The sequence below is a fragment of the Myotis daubentonii genome, chromosome 14, assembly GCF_963259705.1.
Source record: "Myotis daubentonii chromosome 14, mMyoDau2.1, whole genome shotgun sequence".
Taxonomy (NCBI): Eukaryota; Metazoa; Chordata; class Mammalia; order Chiroptera; family Vespertilionidae; genus Myotis; species Myotis daubentonii.
The window spans coordinates 16,853,807-16,879,685 of NC_081853.1; the positions used below are offsets into that span (position 1 = coordinate 16,853,807).

The 25,879-nt window shown below is 50.7% G+C and overlaps 1 protein-coding gene across 5 annotated transcripts; it reads left to right on the forward strand.

Moving 5' to 3' along the window:
* Positions 1-2,892: 2,892 nt before the first annotated feature.
* Positions 2,893-25,739, forward strand: WNT5A (Wnt family member 5A). 5 transcript variants are annotated; one of them, XM_059663261.1, is made up of 5 exons: positions 2,893-4,360; positions 10,318-10,451; positions 11,679-11,929; positions 16,467-16,759; positions 20,870-25,739. In XM_059663261.1, exons 1-5 carry the CDS (start codon positions 4,355-4,357, stop codon positions 21,326-21,328), a joined length of 1,143 nt encoding a protein of 380 aa, XP_059519244.1. In that variant the 5' UTR covers positions 2,893-4,354; the 3' UTR covers positions 21,329-25,739. The 5 variants fall into 5 exon arrangements, with proteins under 5 accessions (XP_059519244.1, XP_059519242.1, XP_059519245.1 ...); XM_059663259.1 differs by lacking the exon at positions 2,893-4,360 and adding an exon at positions 5,732-6,043; XM_059663262.1 differs by lacking the exon at positions 2,893-4,360 and adding an exon at positions 6,247-6,536.
* The last annotated feature ends 140 nt before the right edge of the window (positions 25,740-25,879 follow it).

Genomic DNA, 25,879 nt, shown 5'->3' on the forward strand with positions numbered 1-25,879 from the left:
CCACAGACTCAAAAGCATTTTTAATGAGGGGAGCATGGCGATGCCTTGCCAGTGTGTCTGCAGATGACTCAATCTGCGGACATACACCCACATATACATGAGGTGCGTATGGGGAAAGGTGGGGATCCACGCGCTGGAGATCTGTGGGAGAGAACCTTTGGAGATGGAGGTGGAGATGGAGAGGAATGGATCCCCCTCCTTCGCACTGTTTGTTGCCCAGCCAAATCAGTCGAGGCCCATCTTGGAAGGAGCTTTGTAACCGAGCCTGGCTTTCTAGAGTAGCCCTCCCCACTGACTGAAGGGTCAACGTGGGTTTCCTGTTGGTTCCCCTGGACATTTTTCTCTGGGAATAACCTTCTCATCCAGGCATGCATTCATTTGGTCATTCAACCAATATTATTGAGCAACTACTGAGTGCCAGGCATGGGGGCTACAGCCATGAAAACACGGCCATAGAACTTATTCCATTCTCACGGTGCCATCTCAGCACACCCATTATTCATATCATCAGATAAAATTCACAATCCTCCACCTGAAGTCCTCAGGGTCGGTCGATAGGTTTGTCAGGAGTTTGGGGATTTTTTTGGAAAGATAAAATAGGGCATATGATTACTTCGTTTGCAGACAGCCCCCGTGAGGTCTGGGGAAGGACCAAGTAATCCAACACTGCTCACATTTCTTCTGTGAACAGTATGAACATTCACACCAACTCAGATAAATTAAGACTATAAATGGCCTTGTCATGTGAGGTCTAGTTTTGCCACCAAAGGAGTGGCAAAAAAAACAGCTTTCTGTAGAAGAGCAGGTATTAGTCCCTGCTGAGTGCCCGACCCACCCTAAGTGCCTCATGATCATTACCATTTATCTCCCCACATCCCTGATTTTTAAGGTCTTCCTTTGCATTTTCATTGCATCCCTACCAGGTAGGTCATTGCATTTCTGTTTTTCTTTGTTGTGTGACAGGTCATTAGCTTTCTTGGTTTTTGTTTGTTGTTTTGTTATTGTTGTTGCATGTGTTTAAGAGGATTCTGAGGCACCTAGAGGCTGAATGGCTTGTCCAAGCTTTCCCAGCTAGGAAGTAAGGGAGAGGGGAATGGAACTACAGATGCAGGAAATAAAACTGTTGGGGTTGTGTCTACACAAACAAGCAAAGGCAATTGGAAAGAAACAGAAAATTATCAAGATAATTCAGAATATAGCAATTAATAAAGGTCTGCGGTTTGGTAGCCAGTGTTTCTGGGCTGATTGCATGAATGGAGCAAATTCTTACATTAAGGGTCCTTTCCTTCTTGGGAATAGGATCATCTGAGCAGACTGCCTCCAGGCACTCAGGTGCCAGTGGCTTCGCACCCTCTGGGAGCTGTGTTCTTAACCAATTCATTTCCTGCCGCCTCTCAGTGCCTCCGCCCATGAACTGGGTCCAAGGAGAGGATTCTAGGAGCATCCTCTGGGATGCCAGCCAGGAGAACCCCAGGTGGCAGTAGCTGGGCAAAACAGAGTGGGGAGAGGGACTGGGGGAGGATGGACTTGCCAGGCACAGACCCCTCTTGGTTAGACCCTCGTCTCCTTTGGGCAGATCTCAGGATAGACTGGAAAACTGGAAAATGCCCACCTGATGGTTAAGCGGTGAAGGCCTAGAGAGAATGAGGGGGAAGTGGACTCAGGAGGTGGAGAGATGTCCCCAGGGGATCTTTGATAACCTTGGGTCCCCTCTTCCCTAGAGGAAGAAAGCCAGCCCCTGGGAGCAAGGGCATCCCTTGCAGTTCATGGAAAGCCCACACTTGACATATTGATGTGCCCAGCAAGGGCGGCCAGGGCTGCCCTGGGCCAGGCTGTGGAGGGGTCCAGTCCGAGGAGACAAGTAAGGAGCAGGAAGGGCCTGCCAGGGGTGTTGCCGGGTCACCAGAATCTCTCCCTGCTCAGGCTGGGGTGATCAGCCAGGGGTGGGACTAGGGCAGGAAAGTAGAAAAACAAAACAGCCACCACCCCAAGTACCCCTGGCTATGGAGTCAAGTGCATGCCACGTGGATGACTGAAATTGAGGGGTGTGTGTGTGTGTGTGTGTGTGTGTGTGTGTGTGTGTGTGTGTGTGACTTCCACCAGGAATGTCTAGAGAATGGGGAGGATTGAGAACAAGAAGTGCGCTCCAGTGTGAGGTATTGTTTGGAGGCCTGAAGGTGGGGGTCACTCATCCACCAACCCTGCCCCGCCTGAGCCCAGGTGCCTGGAAGGATTCACAAGTCCCAGTGCCGGGGACCCAGTTTTGCTGAACTTTGCAGGCTCCTTTCTCACCTTAGGGCACTGACCGAGCTCCACCTGGCAAGACCAGGCATCACATCCGGACGCGCCAGCGTCCTAGTTAGATGCTCAATCTTGCTCCCAAGCACCCAAATCTATTGCACTGGGGAAGTTGCAGGATGCGTGTGCCTACCCGATTTTCCAGCCCCCACTCCAGTCTCAGGGACCCCACCCTCAAGGGCAAGAATGCAGAGGAAATCCTCCGAGAGGCTCAGCGCCGGGGCAGCAGCCCGCGTGGAAGCGGCCTGGGACAGGCAAACCAAAGAGTCCAGCCCGGGAAGCCGGGGCTCAGCCTCCTGCAGGTCCTTGCTTTGGGAAGGAGCGAAGAGAGCGGCTGCAGGCAGACAGTGGCTGCGGAGCGGACCTCTCTCTTCCAGCAGATGCCTGGGGGATGGGGAGCCCGGGGAAGGGGGCTCGAGCAGGGATTGTATCCCGCCCCCTGCACCCCAGCCCGTGGTACGGCTTTAAAATCCTGCGGAGTTTGTCATAGGCCGGTCTCACCACGCATGCGCATACGCAAAGTTGAGTTTTTTCTCCCCCCTTTCCCTCTCTCTTTTCAGCAGCCTTTGGTTCTGCAACTTAAAAAAAAAAAATTTTTTTTTTTTTCTTCTCGGAGAACACCAGGGGAAAGGAGTCCGGAGAGGGAGGGAGAGAGTGCGGCAGTTGGCCAGGAGGGCCGGGGGTGGGTGGGGGGGACGCGGTCGCGGCGGTCGGTCAGCCTGCCTGCGGGGCTCCGGTTCGCGGGGAAGGCTGCTGCGCGCCCCACGACGCCGCCTCCGCCGGCCAGAGTCCGGTTCCGCGCGGCCGCCGCCGAGCGAGCTCCTCCCGCCGCCGCCGCCGCCGCCGCCGCCACCGGGCCCTCGAGCGCTCGCCGCCCTGCCCGCCCGCTCTCCCGCCCCTCGGCCCCGGGCGCCAAACGAGGAGGTGGGCAGCCCCGCCGGCCATGGACCTCCGGAGCTGAACAGCCGCCGCGGAGCCCCTCGCCCCTCCCCAGCCCCACGCCCTCGGTGCCCTCGCTTCGCGTCGCCCTTCGCCCTGGAAAGGCGGGGGAACGAGGGGGATTAACCCGAAGAGAGAAAGAAGGGGGTGGGGAGGGGAGAGCCCGTGTCTCCCCTGGGGCGATCGCCCCCCGAAACCACCGCACGGCAGAACGTCCGGGGACGACTACCCAGTTGGCGCTCCCTTTTTGCCAAACCCTAAAATGAAAGGACAAAAGTTGGCGCTGACTCTTACAGCTCGGATGGCGACTTGTGCGTTTTCAGCGGCATCTCCCGGAGAAAAAACCGTGCGCGCCTGATTGTTCTGGGGCCCCAAAGCTACAGTGTGTGTGTGTGTGTGTGTGTGTGTGTGTGTGTGTGTGTGTGTGTGTTTGAGTGTGTGTCTGTGTGTACACAGACGTCCGCACACTCGCGGCCCCAGGATCAGCGCCTGGAAGCAGACTTTTCGGCCACAGACTTGGAGAGGAGGAGCTGGAGATCAGGAGGGCGTGAGCCGCCAGGAGTTTGCAGAATCCGTGGTGTGAATGAACTGGGGGCACCTGGGCGCACGGATCACCCCCCCCCCTTTCGCCTCAGGCCATAGTTGAGTAGTAGGGCATTTTTTTCACCCTCTTGTGAAGAATTTTTTTTTATTATTTGTTGTAAAGTCTTTTGCACAATCACGCCCACATTTGGGGTTGGAAAGCCCTAATTACCGCCGTCGCTGATGGACGTTGGAGAGGGAGCGCCTCGCCGCGGAACAGTCGCCTGCGCGCCCTCGCCGGACCCGCGGCTCCCTTGTTGCGCCCCGGCCCGGCTCCGTCTCTGCTGCGGGTCGCGGGGCTTCCGCGCCCCCTCGGATCCCGGGCGCATCCCAGCGCTGCTCAGACTCGGGCCCCCAGACCCGGGCTCCAGGAACCGCTTCGGCTCCGATTCCCTGCGCCTGCGGGACGCGCCCAGTGGGAGCCCGCAGCCCTGCGTCGGATCGTCCCCCCAGGCTTAACCGGCCGCTCCGCTTGGATTCCTCTGCTGCCCTTGCTCTGGTGGCGACTTCCTCTTCGGGCCCCCTCCCCCTCGCCATGAAGGTAGGTGTTCTTTGCTCCTCCGACGCTCGCCACTTTTTTTTTTTTTACCTTTACTTTTTTTTTCTTATGGAAGTTAACTGAATCCCTCTCCTCCCCAACCCCCACTATCCCTTCCTATTCCTCCATTTCTCCTTTCGCCTCGAGAGAATGGAACTCCCGCGGGGCTGGCTGGGACCCCTACCCTTCGCCCTCTACTCCCTGCGCACTACGTCTGTCTCCCTGAGACCTCTTCTTGTCTCACCAAACGTTCTGTAAGCCTTTTCGACTTTGGAGAAAGGGTTACTAAGAGCCAAGGCAGAAAAAACAGTGCGGTTCACAGACGACTTGACTTCCCTTTGGCCCTGAGAAACTCGAGTGTACTTACTATGTATATTTCAGTAACAGGATAATGATTCAATTCAACAAATATTTACCAAGTGCCCACTGCGCGGGCACCGAGGAGGTGTGTGGCCAGGGCTTGGAAAGGGGAAGTGGCCTCCTTGGTTGGGAGACTGGGCAGCTGGACTAGGGGCCAGCTGCTCCAGAGAAGCGCACCCCAGAGCTGGCCAGGTTGCAGGCTCGTCCTGGCCAGGGAACCCTAGTGCTGCAGGCCCTGTACCTTTAAGAGTGCCTGGCGGGGGGCCAGTGCGCACCCCGGCTTGGGGAGCAGGGTCGCGTTATTAGCATTATTAGCCGCCACTTGGTGAGCTGGGCACTTAGCGGCGGGGCTGGGGGCGGGGAGTCCTGGCGGTGGCGGCTCTAATCCCGTCCGCAGGGAAATCGCGCCCAGGCCCCCTGCGCGGAATCCGCCTTGTCCTTTGGAAACATTTGGGCCTCTGGGTTGGGAGAGCAGGCGGGGGGCAGTTTGTGAACTCTTGTTTGTTTTAATTGTCAGTTGTATGTTAAAGCCGAGTCACACACTCCGAGGGTCACCGAGAGTTCACTTTTAGGAAAAGTTAACATTTCTTCCTGCAATATAACTTGCTATTTTTCAAATAACTTTCCCTCTCTCTGTCCCCCAAGCTTCTATCCTTCCATTTTTGTTGATTTCTCCCATTTTCAGTTTTCCAGAAAATAAGGTTGAAATGGGAATGAGGATGTTTCCTAAAAGCAAGCAAATTCTCCCTCCCGAAAAAAAGGTTTTAAAAACCCGCAAACCGGGAGACCCCCGCGGCCTTGTTTTACTTTCTAAACCTAGTCCGGCATGGGGCCCCTTCTCCTCTCTTCTTTCTTTAAATGGACAACTCGCTGTTTGGAAGTCGCTTGTAGCCAGCGGTGCGATCACACCTCCTCAGCCCCTTGCCCTGCCGCCAAGGCTCTCTGTGGCTCAGCCAGATGCGGAGATTTAGTTTCTAACAGCCTCTGCCAGGGGAGTTCCGAGAGGGTAATGCTGAGAGCGCGCAGACGATGGAGAGGCAGCGGAATTGTGTGTCCTGCGTGTGTGGGTTTGTGTCCTGCGTGTGTGGAAGAAGTAAAAGGTCAGCTGTTCTTGGGTATACTAGCCTTAGTCCCGCACCGCCCCACAAAGGAGAACCCTCCCTCCGCTCCGGAAGGCCGACCCAAGACTCTCTGGCCATTTCCCTCCCCTCATTGGAGCGCTCCAGTGCACAAGGGGTTAGCACCGTGCGCCTGGAGCTCAGCTTTTCCTGCCGTCTTTTCTTCCCTGCCGTGCGGTGCCGGCTGCCCCCTGTTGGCCGCCTTGAGGTAGGACACCTCAGATTCAGTTCGGTGGGGCCAGTGGGTTCGCCTCTAGCTCCCGCCTCTGGCCGCGCACATTCTATCCCACTGTCTCAGGGGAGGGCCGCTCAGAGGCCCCCAGAGGACCCGTTGCGCTGCGCCGCGCCGCCACCGCAATGCGGAAGAGGCCAAGGGCACGACCCAGCAAACGGGGCTCCGGCGAGTGGAGCAAGAGCTGGTACCTCTTCTCCAAGGCGTTGGAACAAGAGCGTTGCCCTCTAGGAGGCCTCGGGTCTGGTCTTGGCGCTCTCACCGATTTTCTCTGTAATCGAGGACAAGTGTTGCTTTCTCTGGTCCTCAGTTTCTTGTCTATTAAAAAGTGCAGTTGAAACTGCCTCTGAAGAGAGGTTGCTGGGGGTTGAACTGATGCTTAATTTTCTTTCTCCTTCCACCGGACTCTGCTCTGCCTCTGGATAACGTTGAGCGCCTGTGCTGAGAGTTAGACATTTCATGTGAGAAGGTAGGAGTGGTGTGTGTGTGTGTGTGAGGGGGTTGAGGTCTGGAGAGCCTTGTCCCAGGGGTGGACGACTGAAGGCCGGGAACAGACAGAACTACACTTGGCTACTATGCCTCCCTTAGAGACCCCTTGCTACTGGACCTGCTGTTGGTTTTGAGTCAGGGCGATCACAGGCTGCTCACGTTCCTTGCAATGATTTGGGCTCTGAAAGCTCCCTACACCCTCTCTCTCCCCACCCCATCCCGCCACAGCGCTGTGGATACGTCCGGGGAACACTGGGCGGCCGCAGCCCCCACCCCACCCCCAGGCTAGAGGCATGGGGAGCGCTGGCTCCTTGTTTGCTCCCCCAAAGAGGACCTCCTATCAGCCTTGACCAGCTCATCCTCCCCTCCCCTCCCCTCCCACTTCTCTTGGCGTTCCTGAAGCAGGACAGCCCAACACAACAATCGAGTTTTTCTCCCGCAGTTTTCTCCATCTTTCTCCTTGCTTCGGGGAGAGATCACAGTGGGGAAAACACGTTTTATTTCCCACCAAGAACTGTGATTCTTGGAGTTTCCTACCCCTTTCGACACCGGGAGTCCAGGTCAAACTCACTTCCTCCAAGTTGGTCTCCCTCATCATTTCCACTTCCAGAGACTTTTCTTTTTTTGGGGGGAGGGGGTGTTGAGGAGGGGACTGGGACGAAAAGAGCCTGGTGGAAGGGGATGCCCAAACTGCGTGAGGCAGCGCCGGTGGCCCAGGGTCGGGGATGTTCGCCCTGCCTTTGTGGAACTTTCTTTTTAGGGGCGGCGGGCGGAGGACTCTCGGAGGTTTGGGAGTGCGTCGCAGTGCTTTCGGAGGCATGCGAACCTTTTCCAAACAGCTTGCTGGTTTCCTCTCTCTTACCTCCTATCACTCCACGCCCGCAACCCAGTTGAAAAGAAGGGTTAGGAACACCTTTCATTTAATGCGAAAGCTTTGGAGGAGAGACAGAAAAAGCAGCCGCTACAATTCGCTGATCTGGGCTGGAAACAAGGGCGCGCTGACGTTCTCACCCCCAACCTCCCCCCTCCCCTGCGCTAGAAACTCTCAAATGCACCCTCCTTCCCACCCCACACAGGGAACAGGTTCCGAGGTCCTCACAAAGTCAGCTTTCCCGGGCCCTGAACGCTTTTGAAAACCTTTAATCCCTTCTCGGTAAACTTAGCTTCTGCCTAGAAGTTTTGATTTGCCCTCGCTCGGTGTACCAGTCTCCGGAGAGGTCTCCTTTCGTACTGTCTTTTCGGATCAGATCTCTTCGTAAACAAGGCAGGGGTGTTTGCCCAACAGAGTCCATGTATTTCTTAGTGAGTTCGCTGTAGGTTCCTTAAATGTTTCAAACTCGTGGGGCCTTTTCTGGGCTGCTCGGGGTTTGGATGGGGAAGAGGGCCAAGGTGTTTCCGGGCAAGCGCGCGGGGTTAAGTGGCGACGCGACTCGCCAGGCTCTCCTGCGGATCCCCTTGGGGATACCTTTGGCTGACCCCCAGGCTGGAGCTGGGGAGACCCGGCTGGCAGACACCCAGTGACCCACTACCAGTTGGCCCCAGCTCTGGGACTAGGTGGACTTTTCTCGGGGTCGTCGGCCGAGAGTGGGTTCGGTTTGTGTGGCTTCCCCTCTAACAAAGAGATCCCCTGTAATCCGCCGAATCTGTTATCAATTTCTCTGCCGCCCGCGCCCCGCCCCGCGCGCCCCGCCCGTCGGGAAGCTCGGAAGGTGCGCCTGGCCAGCAGCGACCAGCGCCGCCGTCTGGGAAGCACATCGGAGCCGGTGTATCGGTGCACGCGTGTGAGTGTGAGTGTGTGCGAGTGCGTGAGTGTGATCGTGCAGGAGTGTACGCGCGCGCGGCCTCGGCCGCCTATGGGGAGAGTCGGCTTTGCAGCAGGGGCCGCGCGCGAAGGCAGACCTCGCAGCCCACCCCCCTCCCCTGGAGGAAACTTGACACTTCGGGCGGCGGGCAGGGGTGGGGAGGGAGCCGAAGGCTTCTCTCCGCGGCTGGGGAAACCCCAGGTTTCTATTCTCTGGGATGCGCCCCCAGCTCCAAGGCGTCTGGAGGACTAGTGTGCCGCGGGCGCTGGAGCCCTGGTTAGCGGGCACCGGGGACACAAACGCATTTCCTCTCAAAGAAGCCCCGAGGTGTCCCGGCCGGAGGGGTGGCTGGCCAGGAAAATCCGTGGCAAGCTTCTGAGCCCCTTCGTGTTTCCTAAGCTGCCTAGGTCCCCTCAGTCCCTTCTGTCGCCTGGAAGAGGCTCACCCGTCCTTTCCTGAGGAAGGGGGTCCCTGGGGAGCTGCCGGAGGCGCAGCGCATCGGGGTTAAACTGGTCAGAGATGTAAAAGGGGATTTTGGAAACGTGCTCCTCCCTCCCGCAGCCGCCACCGCTTTGCTCCGCTGCCGCCTGCAGGTGGAGAAGTCACCCGTGGGGAGGAAGGCAGCGGGAGCTTCCAAGGCCGCCCCTGCCCCGACATTCTTGACGACTGGAACTTTCGCCGCCAGGCCCTCTGCGCCCTGGAACCCGGGGTCTCCGCCGCGGCGCCCGAGCCTGCGCATCTCTGGCCCCGTCGGGGGGCTCGCTGGAACCAGCTCCGGCCTCAATCTGCACCCTCACCGTTCAGAACTGACCCAACCGCATCTTAATTGGGCTGGAGGGGGGGTGGGGGGCGGGGGCGGTGTTCCAAGGCCAGGCTCAAGGTGCCTCGATGGCGAAGCGGCGGACAACTCCGACCAGGACCAAAGGAAACTGGAGTCCCCCTTGGCTTCCTTTCCCCCGGCTCCTAGGCAGCTGCCAGGAGTGGGGACGGGAGGGTCGGGCGGGAGAGTGAAAAAGAATTTGGAGGAGGATGGTGGGGAGAGCAGGGCAGGGGTCCCGTCCGAGTACTACGGGACCCAGATCCCTCCTTTCCTCTGGGTGCCATCCTTTCGCTAGAGCACGCCGAGTCCGAGGGAGCGCCCTGTTTTCTGGATTCCTTAATTGGGAGAGCAGATCTCTCTCCCTCTCTCGATTGATTCCTGCGCCCCCCAGCTCCTTTCTCCAGCTCCAATCTGGCTGAGGAGCGTCCTAAGGAAAACCAGGCTGCCCTCCCCCCTCTGGAAGTGGCTTCGCCCAAAGCGGCCCGTAAACTGATTATGAAACATACGATGTTAATTCAGAGCCGCATTTCCCAGCTGGGCACTTTCTCGCGCGCCGCTCCCCCGGGCCTCGCCCCCCACCCCCTGCCCTTCCCTCCCGCGTCCTGCCCCCACCCCCACCCCCGCGCCGGCCACCCCGCCTCCTCCGCAGCCGCCGGCGGGCGCGCTCCACTCTCCTCCGCGCTCCTCTCGCCCTTGGAATGAATTCCGTCTCCACTTGTCGCTCGGCCCAGGTCGGGGAGAGGACGAGGGTGGCGGCGGGGGTCCCAAGTGAATTCCCACGGAGGGACCTAGCACTGTGCGAACTAGAGGGGAGCGAGGGGGTGCGGGACACGAGCGAGCAGGAAGGAGGCAGCGCCTGGCACCCGGGCTTTGACTCCACAGCCTTGAGACATGTTTGTAATCGCTGGCGTGCCCCGCGCGCAGGATCCCAGAGAAATCAGATTTCCTGGTGAGGTTGCGTGGGTGGATTAATTTGGAAAAAGAAACTGCCTATATCTTCTCATCAAACAACTCACGGAGGAGAAGCGCAGTCCATCGACAGTAGACCCGAGAGACCCGGATGCTTCCGTTGTTTAAACTTGTGTGCTGGGAGATTATCTGAGAGGCAATAAACATCTGCTCCTTTCTTCCCTCTCCAGAAGTCCACTGGAATATTAAGCCCAGGAGTTGCTTTGGGGACGGCTGGGAGTGCCATGTCTTCCAAGTTCTTCCTAATGGCTTTGGCCATATTTTTCTCCTTCGCCCAGGTTGTAATAGAAGCCAATTCTTGGTGGTAAGTTCATTCTATGTGCATATATATATATTTTTAAAGATACATTTGTAGGATGCTGCGATATTTAAAGCTAAATCACGAGTTTGGGTGCATTTATCTAATACACATATAATACATTTTTTTTATTTGCATGTATTTTTAAATAAGAACTTTCTTTTCAGTTGCTAATATTGGTGAGCTTATCTTGAGCTCCTTTGGGAATCAGAGCTTCTAAAGGGAGGCTGTTTTCTGTGAGGCCCTTGTTCAGATGTATGCTCGTAGCACATCATATCATAGAAGGGACCCAAAAGTCACTTCTCTAATCACCGAAAGCCTATCTATAAATTTTACGTTTTGCCAGCTCTAGGTAGTAAAAGTGAGTTCCAACTTTTATTTTTCTGTCACTTGAGGTTATTAACCTTCAGGGTCTACTGTAGGGAGAGTTCTAGGAAGACAGCTGAACTTCAAGTCGAGAAGTATTTGGGCTCAAAATTCGGTCAAGCAAAGGTGAACTTGAAGTAGTCCAAAGGCCCTGACTGAGAGGGTTTCTTTCTGGCAGGGCCCTGGAAGACAGGCTGCAGTATATCCAGAGGATTATTTTTGACGGCGTTCTGGATATTTTTCCCTGTGAATGAGCAGTGTTTTTCTGACTGTCAAACATGACTGCTGTTCACTGGATACCCTGTCTTGGGTCCTTCACAATCATATATAAGGAGCCCTTTTAAGCTGTCCAGAGCATGGTGAAGTTTCTCCCGTCTACGTCTACATACTTGTCCCACTGTTCTTCCATCAGTCAAAAGGAGCTGCTATCTGCCACCCGTGTCTAATTGTGTCTACTTTCCTCAGCATTCATACATTTTTTTCAAGGCAGATCGGTCCAATTTGTGGGGCAAAGTGAGTCACTTTCTCTAAAGTCAGAGATTTGTCCCTAAACCGCTGTGTACCTCTTTTCTGAGTGGGTTTCGGAAATACTGGTTCAGGTCTATGGCAGGGGTAGGGGCAAGGAAGGGAGTTAAAAACTCTGAGGGGCCAGATGGCGGGATGGGGACTACACAATACCTCCGTTTTCTGAGTGGAGCTGAAACAGAGGAGTTTTATGAAGCCCTTCTCATACTTTGTCATGAGGACAAGCAGGAGAGAAAAGCATCTGTGTGCTTAGAACTATGTCTTGCTGACATGCTTTCTGGGGGCCCACCTCGAGAGTTCACGTAAATCTTAAAGGCACATCTCCCCCCCACCCCTTTCCAGGTCGCTAGGTATGAATAACCCTGTTCAGATGTCAGAAGTATATATCATAGGAGCACAGCCTCTCTGCAGCCAGCTGGCAGGACTCTCTCAAGGACAGAAGAAACTCTGCCACTTGTACCAGGACCACATGCAGTACATTGGTGAAGGCGCGAAGACGGGCATCAAAGAATGCCAGTATCAGTTCCGGCATCGGCGATGGAACTGCAGCACTGTGGATAACACCTCCGTGTTTGGCAGGGTTATGCAGATAGGTAGGAGACCACTTAACATATTTTTAAATATATATATATATATATGTATATATAAACTTTTCTCCTAGAAAAAGTCCTTAGTGGTTACTGACCAGCCTGATCCCCAGGGAATCTTCCCGCAGAATAGTGGCTTGGGGATTTGTGTCCTTATTGCTACCTGTCTTAATTCCTGTTCCCACACTCCTTTTTTACCTTCTGGACTTACTTCACCCAATCAGGAGGGGAGCATCTAAGACGCCATTATTTTTTCTGAATGTGTAATTTTTTTAAAGAAACATTTTGGTTACAATAGAAGCAGCACACTTATTTTGGTTTCTCAAAAGTAGAGGAGGAAAGCTGAGTCAGTGATACTCTTTTAAGCTCCAAAACTCTTTTAACTGTTAACGGTTTTCTAACTTAAGCCACAATTCAAATGGCCCAAGCAGCAAACTAAATATTGTCGCCTTTCAGAATGCTGGGTGTGTTGGAAATGAATCAGGTTCTAATTTTCCTAATATAGATAGTCCCTGAGGCTATAGAGATCTATATGTTAAAAGCTTTCTTTTTAGTTCCTGAAAGAATTTTAATTAGAAATGGTCCAATTTACATTTGCGATTTTGGCAATTGATATAAAAGCACATCCTTCATTCAGACCTCAACCTAGCAACTTAAAAGAAAAAGTTTAATTGTATCACTCACAATCCAATTCTTTCTTTTAAATACAATACGTTGTTGAACTTGTTGTTCCATTCAGGGAGGAGATGGCATTAAAACTGGACAAAAGGCAAAGAATGTGACACATCAGTTTACCTCTGGTTTGGTTTAATAGCACAGGGCAGTATCTGACAGACTAGGTCCTGTGTGCGTTTTCTAGTGTGACTATTTTAGGTCTCTTTTCTTTTATGCAAAACAAGCCCTTAAAATTAATATGACTGCAGTAACTCCTAAAATAAGAAGCAATTTATCAAAGCAATTAACTGTTTATACTGACTGAAGATAAAAAGTTGGCTTAATATCCATCACGGATGGATAAAATGCTTTTTTTAAAAAAAACCCTGAAAAGTGCATTCATTGAGAACAAAAAAGAGTTGTCAGTGGATGTTTGAGCCAGGCGGCTTCATAAACTAAAATAATACAGGTCTGGAAGCCAGTCCTCTAACTGAGTGGGAAAATGGTCTGAAGCCCCAGCCTGCAAAGTTTCTTAGGGCTTTGTCCTTCCTGTTAATGATTAAAATGTGCTAATGTATATGCTGGATCAGGAGCTGGGAGTTCAGCCTCAGGAACACAGTAGTTTTCCCTGAATATAGGCTGCCTTATGTAGGTAACAGGGGGTGTGGTGGAGATTCAGCTCCCCTGCATTTCGATATTGTGAGTGAACTAAACACTTCTATTTAAAGTTCTTTCAGAGTGGCATGTTGTCAGCCTTCCCCCCTGACCTTTGCTTACAGAGTGCCCCTAAACTGCCTTCCTCTCACACTGTGGGGCCACTTTTTCACAAGAATACGAGTTAGCAAAAAATCACACACCTCTGATGGTAACCAGAAAGGAAAACAGCAGTTGGAACTGTTTTTCTGTGTAGTCACTGGAACACAGCTTTGATTTAAGATCCTCTTCTTGTCTTTATATGTAGCCTGTTTTGGGCCAAAATGTTCAGAATAAGCTATCATTTGCTAAGTGGATTTGAGTTCTGCTGGAGATTTATTTAAAATGTGGTCCAAGATTCAAAGAGCCTGCTTCCTCGGGGAACAAGCAGAACCCTTGTACAAAGGCCTATATTTAATTGTCCCTTGCAAGTACGCTCTCTGGTCCTCAGCTGTGTGGTACTGTCTGTCTGGGTCCATGGGAAGTGGGTGGGACAGCCTCTGAGATAGGATCTCCAAGTCAGCTGCTGTTCTGGGAGATGCCTTGTCTCCCTTGCCAACAGTTCCCCAGGTGCCTGGGGTCTCAGGGCAGAAAGCTGCTGCTGGGTGGCTTGTGTTACAGCACCAACAGGGCTGGCTCTCTCTCTCTCTCTCTCTCTCTCTCTCTCTCTCTCTCTCTCCCAAATTTAAAATATATTTGGAGAGAAGAAAAACCAGAATAGCTCTTGGTGGAAGAGGAACATGGACCCAACCCCATCAGTGGGACAGTGACTTAGTTTTCACTTTTCCATTTAAGGGTACCTTGGGAGGGAAAGTGCAGAGCACCTTTAAGAATGAAAGGTGTGTGTGTGTGTGTGTGTGTGTGTGTGTGTGTGTGTGTGTGTGTGTGTTTGCCTGCTCCAAAGCACTTGGGACATCAGGGACATGGAGAGCAATTCTTGTCCGTGAGAATCTGACCCTGCGATGGGGCCAGTGTCTGAGAAACTCGGGGCTGCCACTTCCAGCCCCCTCCTCAGCTCATTTTTCTAGGGTACCAATGGCCTCGGAGGCACTGTACACAATCGCCTGGTGAAGGGCCCACTCTTCATTTGGGAAACTTCCTCATTTTTCATCATGCTACCCTTTCTTCCAGCCTTTGTCTCCCTCTCTTCTTTGTTTCCATGCTGTGAAAAGATATGTCAGGAAGGCACCATTTTTAAGGAGTGTGAGGATGGGAGAATGGGAGAGGGTGTAGGTTCACAGGGAGGGAAAGCCAGGAGAGGCAGCAGTATTCCATCCAGGAAGACTGTAGCCGCAGGCTATTAGCCAAAGAGCCCCTTTCAAACCCACGTTTTCCCTGCAGTGACCACTTAGCTCAGACTTCTACCAGGTTCGTATTCTGGGGCAAAAAAGGAAATGCTCAAGATAGACTTGTGAAACAAGCAGCATGATTGTGTTTGGTATAAAAGACCTTTTATGCTTTGTATACTCACAAGACAGGGTCTGATTTTCCGTATCTCTGAAGGATTGTTTATCTCCTCTTCCTCTAGCTACCTCTTTATTCCACAAGCCTCCCATCCAGGGCCACAGCATTTTCTGTATTAAGTGTTCATCCTTAAACAACTCCCTAGAATCTATCTTCCCTCCTCATTTCTCTCCACTCCCTCCCATGTTCTCTGCTTCACTAATTCCAGCAAGATAGATGCCACACCCAACCACCAGCACACGCCTCAAGTTATTCATTTTTAAAATGTGGGAGGGAAGGTCTGTAGTAAATGGGAACCATGGCCATTCCTGGAAGGGGTGGGGGTGGGGTCAGCAATGGCCCTGGATGGAGTTGGAGCAGACCTCCAAGGAAAAGGATGGGTCCTGGAATGGGCACAGGCATCCCCCTGCAGAAGGTTGGGGCTGAGTTGTATGGCCACCCCCCTCTGCTCCCCACAAAACAGTTAGCAAGCACTTGCCGTGCGGGAGAAACTGATTCTGGTACAGGGATTATAGGGTTGGAAGGGGCTCCCCCCAGGTTTCTAGTTCAATACTCTGATTTTATAGTTGAGGAAAGTGAGCCCCCCTCATCTTACCCCCAGACCCAGCTTCAGCTGGCCTGGTGTTAACCCTTTCTCCCTCATAGGAGAGATTTTTATTAAGTGGCTCCTGTTATGCGTAGAAATGTCTTCACATACAAGTGGAGATGAAGGCAGTCTGTGATGACCTCCGTTTTTCTCCTGACACATAGGGCCCCTGTTTTCCAGGGGGAAAGTCTTTGCCAGCTTTAGGGGAGGGGAAACCTGTTTCTGCCCTCAGGTTCATATATTCTTTACAAGTCTTGGGGGAGAAGAAGCTTTTTTTGTCCTTTCCCTTGAGATTGTGCTTTGGCCTTCTTGCTGTCATTCTAACACCGAGGCCTGGGCTGTCAGGGAGTTGCAGAAGTGGCACTGAAGCCCAGCAGGCTGTTTTCACAGTAGACACTCACCTAGAATGGGCAGTATCAGTCCAGTCAGCTTGGCATTGAAAAAGAAGCGGCTCATTTATAACTGTCTAGGGATCGATCGGTTTAGAAAATGTCCAATGGGAAAGTCTAGATTAGAACCTCATCCGGAGACACACTTAGTGCCGCATGAGGGCTAGGCAACAAGCAGCAGCAGGAGGGGAAGTGAGCTAGAACCAGCGTGGCCACAGCGTGGCTGCTGCAGTGGCTGCCATCCACTGGGGCCTCACACTTTCCGAGGCTCCACGCCTGGCAACTGCTAGGCGCCTGCATGTGAGAATAATACAAACATTAACATGTATGTAAGGAAGTCTACCCAGATTCTGAGTTTCCCCTCAATGACTTCTTTCTTGTGCATTTTTGGAAATAAGAAGTTTCCAATATTTTAAAAAAGAGTTGGAGAGAAAATCGGGCCAGCACTGTCTAGAATCCTGCCTTTAGCTCAGAAAGGCAAGAGCACAGGTATCAGGGATGTGCCACTCCTTTGTTATTTGTTGCTGCTGCGTTATTTGTTATTTGTTATTATTTGGGGGAAATCACGGGGGTGGGGGGAGGGGGTGGGCGCGGCGCCTGAGAGTATGTTCGGCATGGGGCCCTCCGTGGTCCCCGTCCAGGGGCAGCACGTGAGCGAGCTTCTCCACCGCATCCCCGCCCACATCCTCCCGGGCCAGGGGCTGCGGCGAGTGGGGCTCCCCGCGCAGCGCCCGGTGACCCGCGTCCTCGCCCGCAGGCAGCCGCGAGACGGCCTTCACGTACGCGGTGAGCGCCGCGGGGGTGGTCAACGCCATGAGCCGCGCGTGCCGCGAGGGCGAGCTGTCCACCTGCGGCTGCAGCCGCGCCGCGCGCCCCAAGGACCTGCCCAGGGACTGGCTGTGGGGCGGCTGCGGCGACAACATCGACTACGGCTACCGCTTCGCCAAGGAGTTCGTGGACGCGCGCGAGCGGGAGCGCATCCACGCCAAAGGCTCCTACGAGAGCGCGCGCATCCTCATGAACCTGCACAACAACGAGGCCGGCCGCAGGGTGAGTGCCCCGTGGCGTGCATGCCGCTTCCCTTTGTCTCCCCCACAACCAAGCCGGCCTCTTCCGGCCTCTCTACCCCTCCCTCGGCCTCTCTCTATAGGTTCCTGTCTCTTTGTCTCTCTGCATCTCTGTCTCCCTCTTTCTGCCTCCAACCCCCTTTCTATCTTTTCTGCTCTCCTTCCCTCTCTCCCTGTTTGTCTTTTTTTCTCTCTTCCCTTCCTCCTGCTCTCTTCCACTTCCCTACCCCCACCCCAACACCTCAGGCCTCTCTGGAGAGGGGCATACACCCCAGAAAGGCCTCCTGGGGATCAGTGCACCCTCCAGCCAAGGTGCTTCTGCAGGAGCCTGACAAAGAGCTTTCTCTGCCCCTTTAATTAGTCCCCAGTGCGATTGGCCAGCCCAGCTTAGAAGTAAAAAAGTTAGCAACGTTTGCCCTCCTCCCTGGAACAGGTCTGTGGCTGGGCTGAACTTTGGGAGAGTGAGTTCTTTATCCAGTGTGTGCCCAGCTGAGAAACCCTCACCCCAATCTCCAGGATTTACCTTTCTCTTCCCTGTGCCATGAGAGAGCAAGCTTGATGCACTGAAGGCTTTTCTTAAAAAAAAAAAGAAGAAGAAAGAAAGAAAGAAAGAAAGAAAGAAAGAAAGAAAGAAAGAAAGAAAGGAAAGAGAGAGCTTTTATAGGAAAACTACAGCATTTTTCTAGTCTGACCATCAGGACAATTGTGGGTGCCTCTGGAGGGATGAGAGAGCCACTCAGAAGTGCCCAGAGGGGACCAAAGCTGCAGGCCCTCCTGAGTGTCCCCATTCTGCTCCCTCCTTCCACAATAGTTAAAAGGACCCCTTTTCCCTGTGGGGAAGCACATGGCACTTTATGGCTGCTCTAAAATGAAGGGGTGAAAACTTCTCTTTGGCAGCTTTGAAAACCAGGGTCATTTTTTTTTTCACAGAGCCCCTGGGAAAGGTAGGTGCCAGGGACTTTCTGGTCAGAGATTTCACCCTTCTGTATTTTGGGGTGAGGAGAACGGAAGATAATCACAGAGTCAAATATCCGAAACTGGGAGGAGTCTTAGAACCCTCTGGCTGCACACCCCCATTTTAAAGATTGGGAAACTGAGGCCTAGAGAAACACTTCACGGCTGTGGAAGAGAATTAATGGAGTGAGATGTAAACTAGGTGCTTTGTGCTTTTTTTTTTTTTTAAATAAACTCATGCATCACAGCTTAGGAATGAAGGGATATAGCTTTTGGAAACAGCGAAATCTAAAATCCAGTTCTGTCTGTATTTTTCTGTTTCTGAGCCTCGGTTTCCACATTTCCACGTCTGTTCAATGGCCATGGCATTAACTTGAAGTTATCTTGAGCACTAACAGGGATCATATAATAGGTTGAACCATGTGAAATACTAATACATGACTCTTTTTTAAAAAAATATATTTTATTGATTTATTACAGAGAGGAAGGGAGAGAGATAGAAAGTTAGAAACATCGATGAGAGAGAAACATCGATCAGCTGCCTCCTGCACATCCCCCACTGGGGAAGTGCCCGCAACCCAGGTACATGCCCTTAACCGGAATCAAACCCGGGACCTTTCAGTCCACAGGCCGATGCTCTATCCACTGAGCCAAACCGGTTTCGGCTACGTGACTATTTCTTACCTACAAAATAACAACTCCCTATGGTTCCACCGAAGGTCTTCCTTTAGTGTTGGCCAATAGTAAAGTGCTTGATAAATGATAATTACTAAACATTAGAAAATGGAAGATGTAGACCATTGCAGCTATCCTACCTTCTCGGATTTGATGCCAAACATTTGGTGGTGTTGGGGAAGGACTGAACTCTGCCCATTTTTCCCTGTGCTGCCCTGAGGGGTCAGATAATTGCTCCAGAGGGAGTGTGGCCTCTCCTGCCTCAGGTCAGCTACCATAGGGTGTCTGAACTGTCTCTCCCCAGGATGGCCCACCCAAGGCTGTGCAATGGGCATGTCAACCCTGCTCTCTCTGGGAGCCCAGAGACCTTGCTCTTGTGCCCATCAGAGACACATGCCTTTACTCTCTGGTGCAGTGGCCCAGCGCCTCAGACAGGACATGCCCTTGGGACAGAGATGTGGCTGCTGCTCTGGGCCCACTCTGCCCATATTCGGTGCTTTCATCCATCTTTGAAGATTTCCTACCCTTCTCTCATGGAGAAAAGTCATCAGGGGCTTAGCAACCAAGGAGAACAGGTCAAGGGATTTCCAAGTGAAGGGAGGGAATTTTGCAGAATTGGAAAAGTACCTTTAATATTATAATTTCATTTAACATCTGCTTTTTTTTTTAATATTGAAGGATTCTCCCCATAAGTTTTCTAATTCGAGCAGTGAGCTGAGCGTGTATCCTGGCAGATGAAGTTACATAGAAGACAGTTTTTCTCCCGGCTGGTGGGGGTGGGGCAGGGAAGTTGGACACTGTGCCAGGAAATCCCATTAGCATCTCCTCGGGACATAGCTTTTTATTTTCCTCAGGGGGGAGTGAAGGTTAAATATGTTTGCAAAACCCTTCCTCAGACTAGCTGTGCCTGAAACTCTTTATGCCAAGGGAACACACTTGGGCCCCCTTTTTAAGAAAGCCCCTGCAGAGCCCCTGGAGGAAGGTCGTGGCTATGCTGGGTGGAAGCAGCCTCTAACTCACTCCAGCCTCCAGGTTCCTGCCAACAGCACTCGGACTCTGGAGGGTAACCGGCCCAGGCACTGTGGGCCGTCAGGGCTGTAAATAGGCAGCCGCCACCTCCCGGACTCTGGGCACAGTGCTCTGAGGCCAGACCCGAGGCTCAGGTGATCGGGAAGGGCCCAGATGCCATGCCCTTGTCACCCTGGAGAAAGACCAGAGTTACTGATTCCATCCTGCACGCCAAGTACTTTCAGAGCATCCTCTAATTTATCCCGAGGACAGTGCTGTGAGGCTGCTGCCGCCGCAGTCTCCTACACAGATGGGAAGTGGAGGCTCTGAGAGGGGATGCCCATAGCTTGAATTCAGAGGCAGAGTCAGGAGAGAATCCAGGTCTGTCTGGGTCTAGGTCTGTGCTCTCAGCCTAGGCAGTGGAGGGAGGGGTAGGGATGGTCCAGGAAGCAGGCGGGAGAAGATCTGAGATCCAGGCCCAATTCTCCCACACTCTAGCTGTGTGACCTGTGCAGGCCACTTTCCTTCTCTGTGCCACTGTGTCACCATCTAAACCAGCCTATGTGATAACATTGCTGGGAGGATTAAATGAAAGAAAAGAATGTAAAGGCTCTTGATACAGTGTGTGGTACACAGCAATAATAGTAATAGTGAGTAGAGATCTGGGCCCTGATCCTACCTGGGCTAGACCCCTCCCAGTCTTATCAGTTGGGTACCCATAGGCAAGTCCCTGAGCATGAGCTTGGAGCCCAACTGCCAGGGTTCAAATCCTGGTACCCCTACTTCCCATTAGTTGGGTAGGTAACTCACCTCTCTGGGCCTCATTTTCCTTCTCTGTGAAATGGGAATGATAATAGCACTTCCCTCAGAGGCTGGTTGTGGGGATTAATCCAGGCCGTGCAGGTAAAGAACTGCTCACCATCTCTGGGGAGAGCGTTCAGGCTGCATTGGTTGCTGCTAATATTGCTTCCCTACAAAACAGAGGCAACTGGAACAAATTTTTCCTGTTCCTATTAAAGAGCTGTGGTTGTTTATTATGATGATGTGTAATAATGAGGGGCTAAGAACATATTTATTTTGGTGACTGTTTAAAGCAGGGTGGGGAACGTCCGGCCCAGGGGCCATATAAGGCCCACAAAATCTTTGGTCTGGCCCTGCGAGGGCTGAGTTAATTAAAAGCCTGACCGAATATAGCAGGCTAATCTTTAAGTTGATAATTTTGTATGGCCTGCGAGTGATGTTATAAATAGCCAAATGGCCCATAGCAGAAAAAAGGTCCCCCACCCCAGTTTTAAAGAAAGCAATAAAGACTTCAGGTAGTGGAGAATGAGGAGGAGGTAGCCCAGCCCCTAGTGTAGGGGGGAACGTGGCTCCATGGGGAGCTTTGTTAACATAGCCCTGCCTGCGCCGGGGCGCCTCCATGCGCTTATAAACTGACTGTCTCATGTCCCCACAGACAGTGTACAACCTGGCCGATGTGGCCTGCAAGTGCCACGGGGTGTCCGGCTCCTGTAGCCTCAAGACGTGCTGGCTGCAGCTGGCCGACTTCCGCAAGGTGGGCGACGCCCTGAAGGAGAAGTATGACAGCGCGGCGGCCATGCGGCTCAACGGCCGGGGCAAGCTGGTGCAGGTGAACAGCCGCTTCAACTCGCCCACCACGCAGGACCTGGTCTACATCGACCCCAGCCCCGACTACTGCGTGCGCAACGAGAGCACGGGCTCGCTGGGCACGCAGGGCCGCCTCTGCAACAAGACGTCCGAGGGCATGGACGGCTGCGAGCTCATGTGCTGCGGCCGCGGCTATGACCAGTTCAAGACCGTGCAGACCGAGCGCTGCCACTGCAAGTTCCACTGGTGCTGCTACGTCAAGTGCAAGAAGTGCACGGAGATAGTGGACCAGTTCGTGTGCAAATAGTGGGCGCCTGCCGCTCGCCTGTCACCCAGCCCCGTTCCCAGGACCCACTTATTTATAGAAAGTACAGTGATTCTTGTTTTTTTTAAATATTGTTTTATTTTCCCCCGAGAATTGCAACCGGAACCATTTTTTTTTTCTGTTCCCATCTAAGAACTCTGTGGTTTATTATTAATATTATAATTATTATTTGGCAATAATGGAGGGTGGGAACCAAGAAAATATTTATTTTGTGGATCTTTGAAAAGGTAAGACTTCTTTTGACGGTGGAGGATGAGGGGGGAAATAACACATACCCTAACTTAGTTGTGTGCACATCTAGAGGGTAAAGGAAATACGTTTTCTTTTTGTCAACTGTGGGGTTGTATAGGACAGGTAGCATCCAGCTGGAAGGGGTTGGTCCAAGTCTACACTCCATTTAGCCTTGATGACCAAAAGGAATTGTAAATGCTCTGGTGAAAGGTCTTGAGAAACAAATGAAACAAAAAAAAAATGAGGCCCCCCCCCCCTTTCTCCAGGGGCTACCAGCCTGAAACATTTTCAAAATGGTAATTTAAAATATAAGAGCGAGAATCTCATTTCCCGCAAAGAAAAAAGAAGTATATCATGTATCTCATGCTTCTCAAACATTCCATGTGCAGATGGTCCCATTCTAACAGCTACTGAAACTTGGGGAGCAGGGAGGAAAGCCTCAGAAAGAAAAAAAAACTTAAAAACTCCTATATTAAGACTGATTTGAAGCTGTTACAGGAATTAGGTTATCAGATTGGGAAAGCATCCCCGAATGACTCTGGGTTGTAGACTTTTTGTTTGGAGAGGGGTGGGGGCGGTTGGCTTGAATCTAAAGGAAAATATACTGTAATTTTCTTAGGGATACTTGGTTAATAAATGATAATAATCAAAATAATAAATGGATTCCATTCACAGACCTTCCGCCCAAACACCAAGGTAATTGAATGCAGTTCAGCGCTGCACCAGAGCAGAAAACCTGATGGCAGGGAAGGAGTGAAACCCGCCCTCCTCCTTGACCCCAGCCCTGGCTGAGCCCTCCTTGCCCCGCTGCCCAGGTGAGGCCGGCCACGTTTCCCAAGGCAGCTCCACCGGGCCCCCTTGGATTGCAGGACAGGAAATGAACCATTAGGAGCTCCACTTGGAAAACAGTTGCTACTTAGGGATTTTTTTTTCCCCCTAAAACTTGGATTCTGAGGAGCCGTAGTTTATGTTTTAATGACATTACTTGGCTGATGGAGTCCACAGAGAGGTGTTGCAGCGTGTCACTGTTACGATCCTGTGTTTAGATGCTGCATTTGAGCTTTTCCTATGACACTGCAGGTGAACCCTACAACTGTTCCTACTGGACTGGAGCAGATGCATGTATGGAGGGGGAGAGGGATGTGGTTTAATGGTGCCTGATATCTCAAAGTCTTTTGTACATACACACACACACACACACACACACACACACACATATATATACATATATATGTATATATAAAAATATAAATATTATTATATCTCGGTGCAGCCAGTGATTTAGAATTACACTTTCCTCTGGGGTTATTTCTTGGTCTAGAACATTGTTGTCCTTCGTTGTGATTCATTGGGATTTTAAGAAGGGGTTTTCGAGTTGAGCATGGGCTGTGGCCCTGATGTGATGCTACCTTGAGCATCAAGAAACAGCCTGGTGCCTAAGGAATCTGGAAGGCCTCCCTCCCTGATATGCCTGTTGGTTTGAAAATTTCTTTTCTCTCCTCCCCACCTTTTCTCCAACCTCCATTTCTGTACACTTTCCTAAGAGGGCATTACTAGTTCATCATAGTCTTGGAAATGAAGAGAGATTTAAAACTAGGAAGCATAGTCATCATTTCTCTCTCCTTAGCTCATGATGCAGAGTGGAAACCGGTGCCTGGTAGATTTAGTAGTCCCTGTTTGAGTCCCTAAGGAAAATCCAGCTCATGACATATATAACTAATTTTTAAAATAGGAAACCTCTTTCCACAAAGTGCCATCCAACGTGCTCTTATCTCAGACTTGCACGTTTGAGAAGTTTGGGAAGATACACATCTCCTACGGCCGTCATGGTCCTGGTGGCCTTCGCTTCACCTCAGCCATGCGTGGCTCTTAATTTATTGCACAAGGATATTCACTTCCCCTCAGTTGCAGTGAATTGCAAGCAAAAGATCTTGAAATTAAAAAGCACTAATTAGTTGAAAATGTCACTTTTTTGGTTTTTATTATACAAAAACCATGAAGTTTTTTTTGCTAAACCAGATTTTGTTCCTTCTTAGTGATTCATGTTTATGAAGAGAGTTGAGTTTAACAATCCTAGTTTTAAAAAGAAACTATTTAATGTAAAATATTCTACTTGTCATTCAGATATTATGTATATCTTCTATGGCCTTTATTCTGTACTTTTAATGTACATATTTCTGTCTTGCGTGATTTGTATATTTCACTGGTTTAAAAAACAAACATCAAAAGGCTTATGCCAAATGGAAGATAGAATATAAAATAAAATGTTACTTGTATATTGGTAAGTGGCTTCAATTGTCGTTCAGATAATTCATGTGGAGATTTTTTGAGAAACCATGAGGGAGAGTTTAGGGTGACTACATGTTAGCATAACAGAAGAGCGGAGAATTTTTTTTTTCTTTTACCCAAAACCAAACTATTTGGAAGCTTCAAAAGATTTCTGTATGTAACGGAACAAAAGGGAAGTTCTCTTTTCCTATATATGTTCCTCAAAAAAGCAAGCAGCTGGCGCAAAGCTGGGCATAGGATTGCTCGCATTCTTTTAGCATTATGCATGTAACTTAATTGTTTTAGAGCGCGTCGCTGTTGTAGCATCTCAGAGAACTGAAAGGCACATGCTTTTATCCAGGACCAGAGTTTTAGTCCCCAGAAGTGTATCTGTGTTTACCACTGCAAGGATTGCACCTCGCTATTTGAAGTTACTGTGGACTGGAGTGTCTCTGTTCCCCTTTGAGAGTCATTTCGTGAAAAGCAAGCCTCAGTCTGCAGAGAATGAAAACTCATGGGAAACTAAAGGCTCGTTGTGTGAAGTGCAATTAATACGGGTTCTCGTGCTTTCCGAAAGGGCACGCCGAAGTCTGGCCAGCGCTGCCCAGATTGATATGTTAGCCCTTTGCTTTTTTTTTTTTTTTCCTTGCTTTTTTTCTGGATAACCTTGTAACATATTGAAACCTTTTAAGGATGCCAAGAATGCATTATTCCACAAAAAAACAGTAGACCGACATATAGAGTGTTTAAAATAGCATTTCTGGGCAAATTCAAACGCTTGTGGTTCTAGGACTCACATCTGTTTCAGTTTTTCCTCAGTTGTATATTGACCAGTGTTCTTTATTGCAAAAACATATACTTGATTTAGGAGTGTCAGCATATTTTTTTCCTTCGCATCCTGGAACGCATTCAAGATCTTCCCAATACAGGAAAATTAACAAAAAAATTTGTGTAGAGACAGCAGCAAGCAGAGCCATGTTCAAAACAGTAATTATGGACTCACGTAAGAGGAAGACTGCTTTAAGTTTTGGTTCAGTTTATCTGTTCTGTTCGCTGCTGACCTCTTTGACGGAATATATTTTAGTAGCCTACCCAAACCCTTGGCTCAGATGATTTTGCCAATACCAAGTTTCAATTTGTTTTTGCAAACCATTTTGCAAGCCACTGGAATGATCCAATATGACACTCTCGCAGGATAACTGTTCCAAATGAGAGACTGGTACTGGTCGACTCCAAGAGATCGCTAGCAAAAACAGCCCCCAAAGGCTGACTGGTTCCAATAGAAGTAGAGAGCGACATAGAGAAGGTCCTTGGAACTTGGAGCACGTCTGTACTGCCAATACGCACCAAGGCATAGGTCTAAAATACTGCTTGATCACTGTAAATGGTACTTTTAAAATATTTATTTTTTTAGAAAGTATTTTTTAATCTCCCCTCTGTCTATGGGATGGTGAAAAACAGATGCCGTCTTTTGGAAGTAAGATGATGAAATGAGTTTTTAAAACAGGAAACAGCAATGCAGGAATTACAACTTAGTAAAGGGATCTTCTAATTTACCTGTTCATACAAACTTTACCCTTAAGTCTGGTAATTGGATGATATTTTATTTCAGTGAAACCTCGTCTTGTTAGCCAACTTTTAAAAAAAAAATGGATATGGAATGATTAAAGCTTGGGTATGATTTTTTTAAGACAAAAATGTATCAATTTGAATCAAGAAGATTTAACTCAAATGCTGTCTCAGTATTTCAAACGCAAAAAAGGAGCGAGGAAAATTGCATCTGAGACCAGTTTTATATGCAGTGTACAATTTGCTGGGCTAGAAATGAGATAAAGATTATTTATTTTTGTTCATATCTTGTACTTTTCTATTAAAATCATTTTATGAAATCGGCGCAGTCATGTGTGTGTTTAGCAGAGACGGTGTTCATGGCCGTCGGAGTTGGATGCGTGTGGGCACGGAGCACAATTATGGTTTAGGGCATCCAGAAGAGAACAGTCACATCCCAGGCATGTAGTTGATAATTATGGTCGA

Bases quoted from the DNA above. Each gene is read 5' to 3' on its own strand.
- WNT5A (XM_059663259.1), top strand. From the start codon at position 5,747: ATGGAGAGGCAGCGGAATTGTGTGTCCTGCGTGTGTGGGTTTGTGTCC. The intron at 6,044-10,317 runs GTAGGACACCTC...TTCCCTCTCCAG, and splicing joins CCCCTGTTGGCCGCCTTGAG to AAGTCCACTGGAATATTAAG. The intron at 10,452-11,678 runs GTAAGTTCATTC...ACCCCTTTCCAG, and splicing joins ATAGAAGCCAATTCTTGGTG to GTCGCTAGGTATGAATAACC.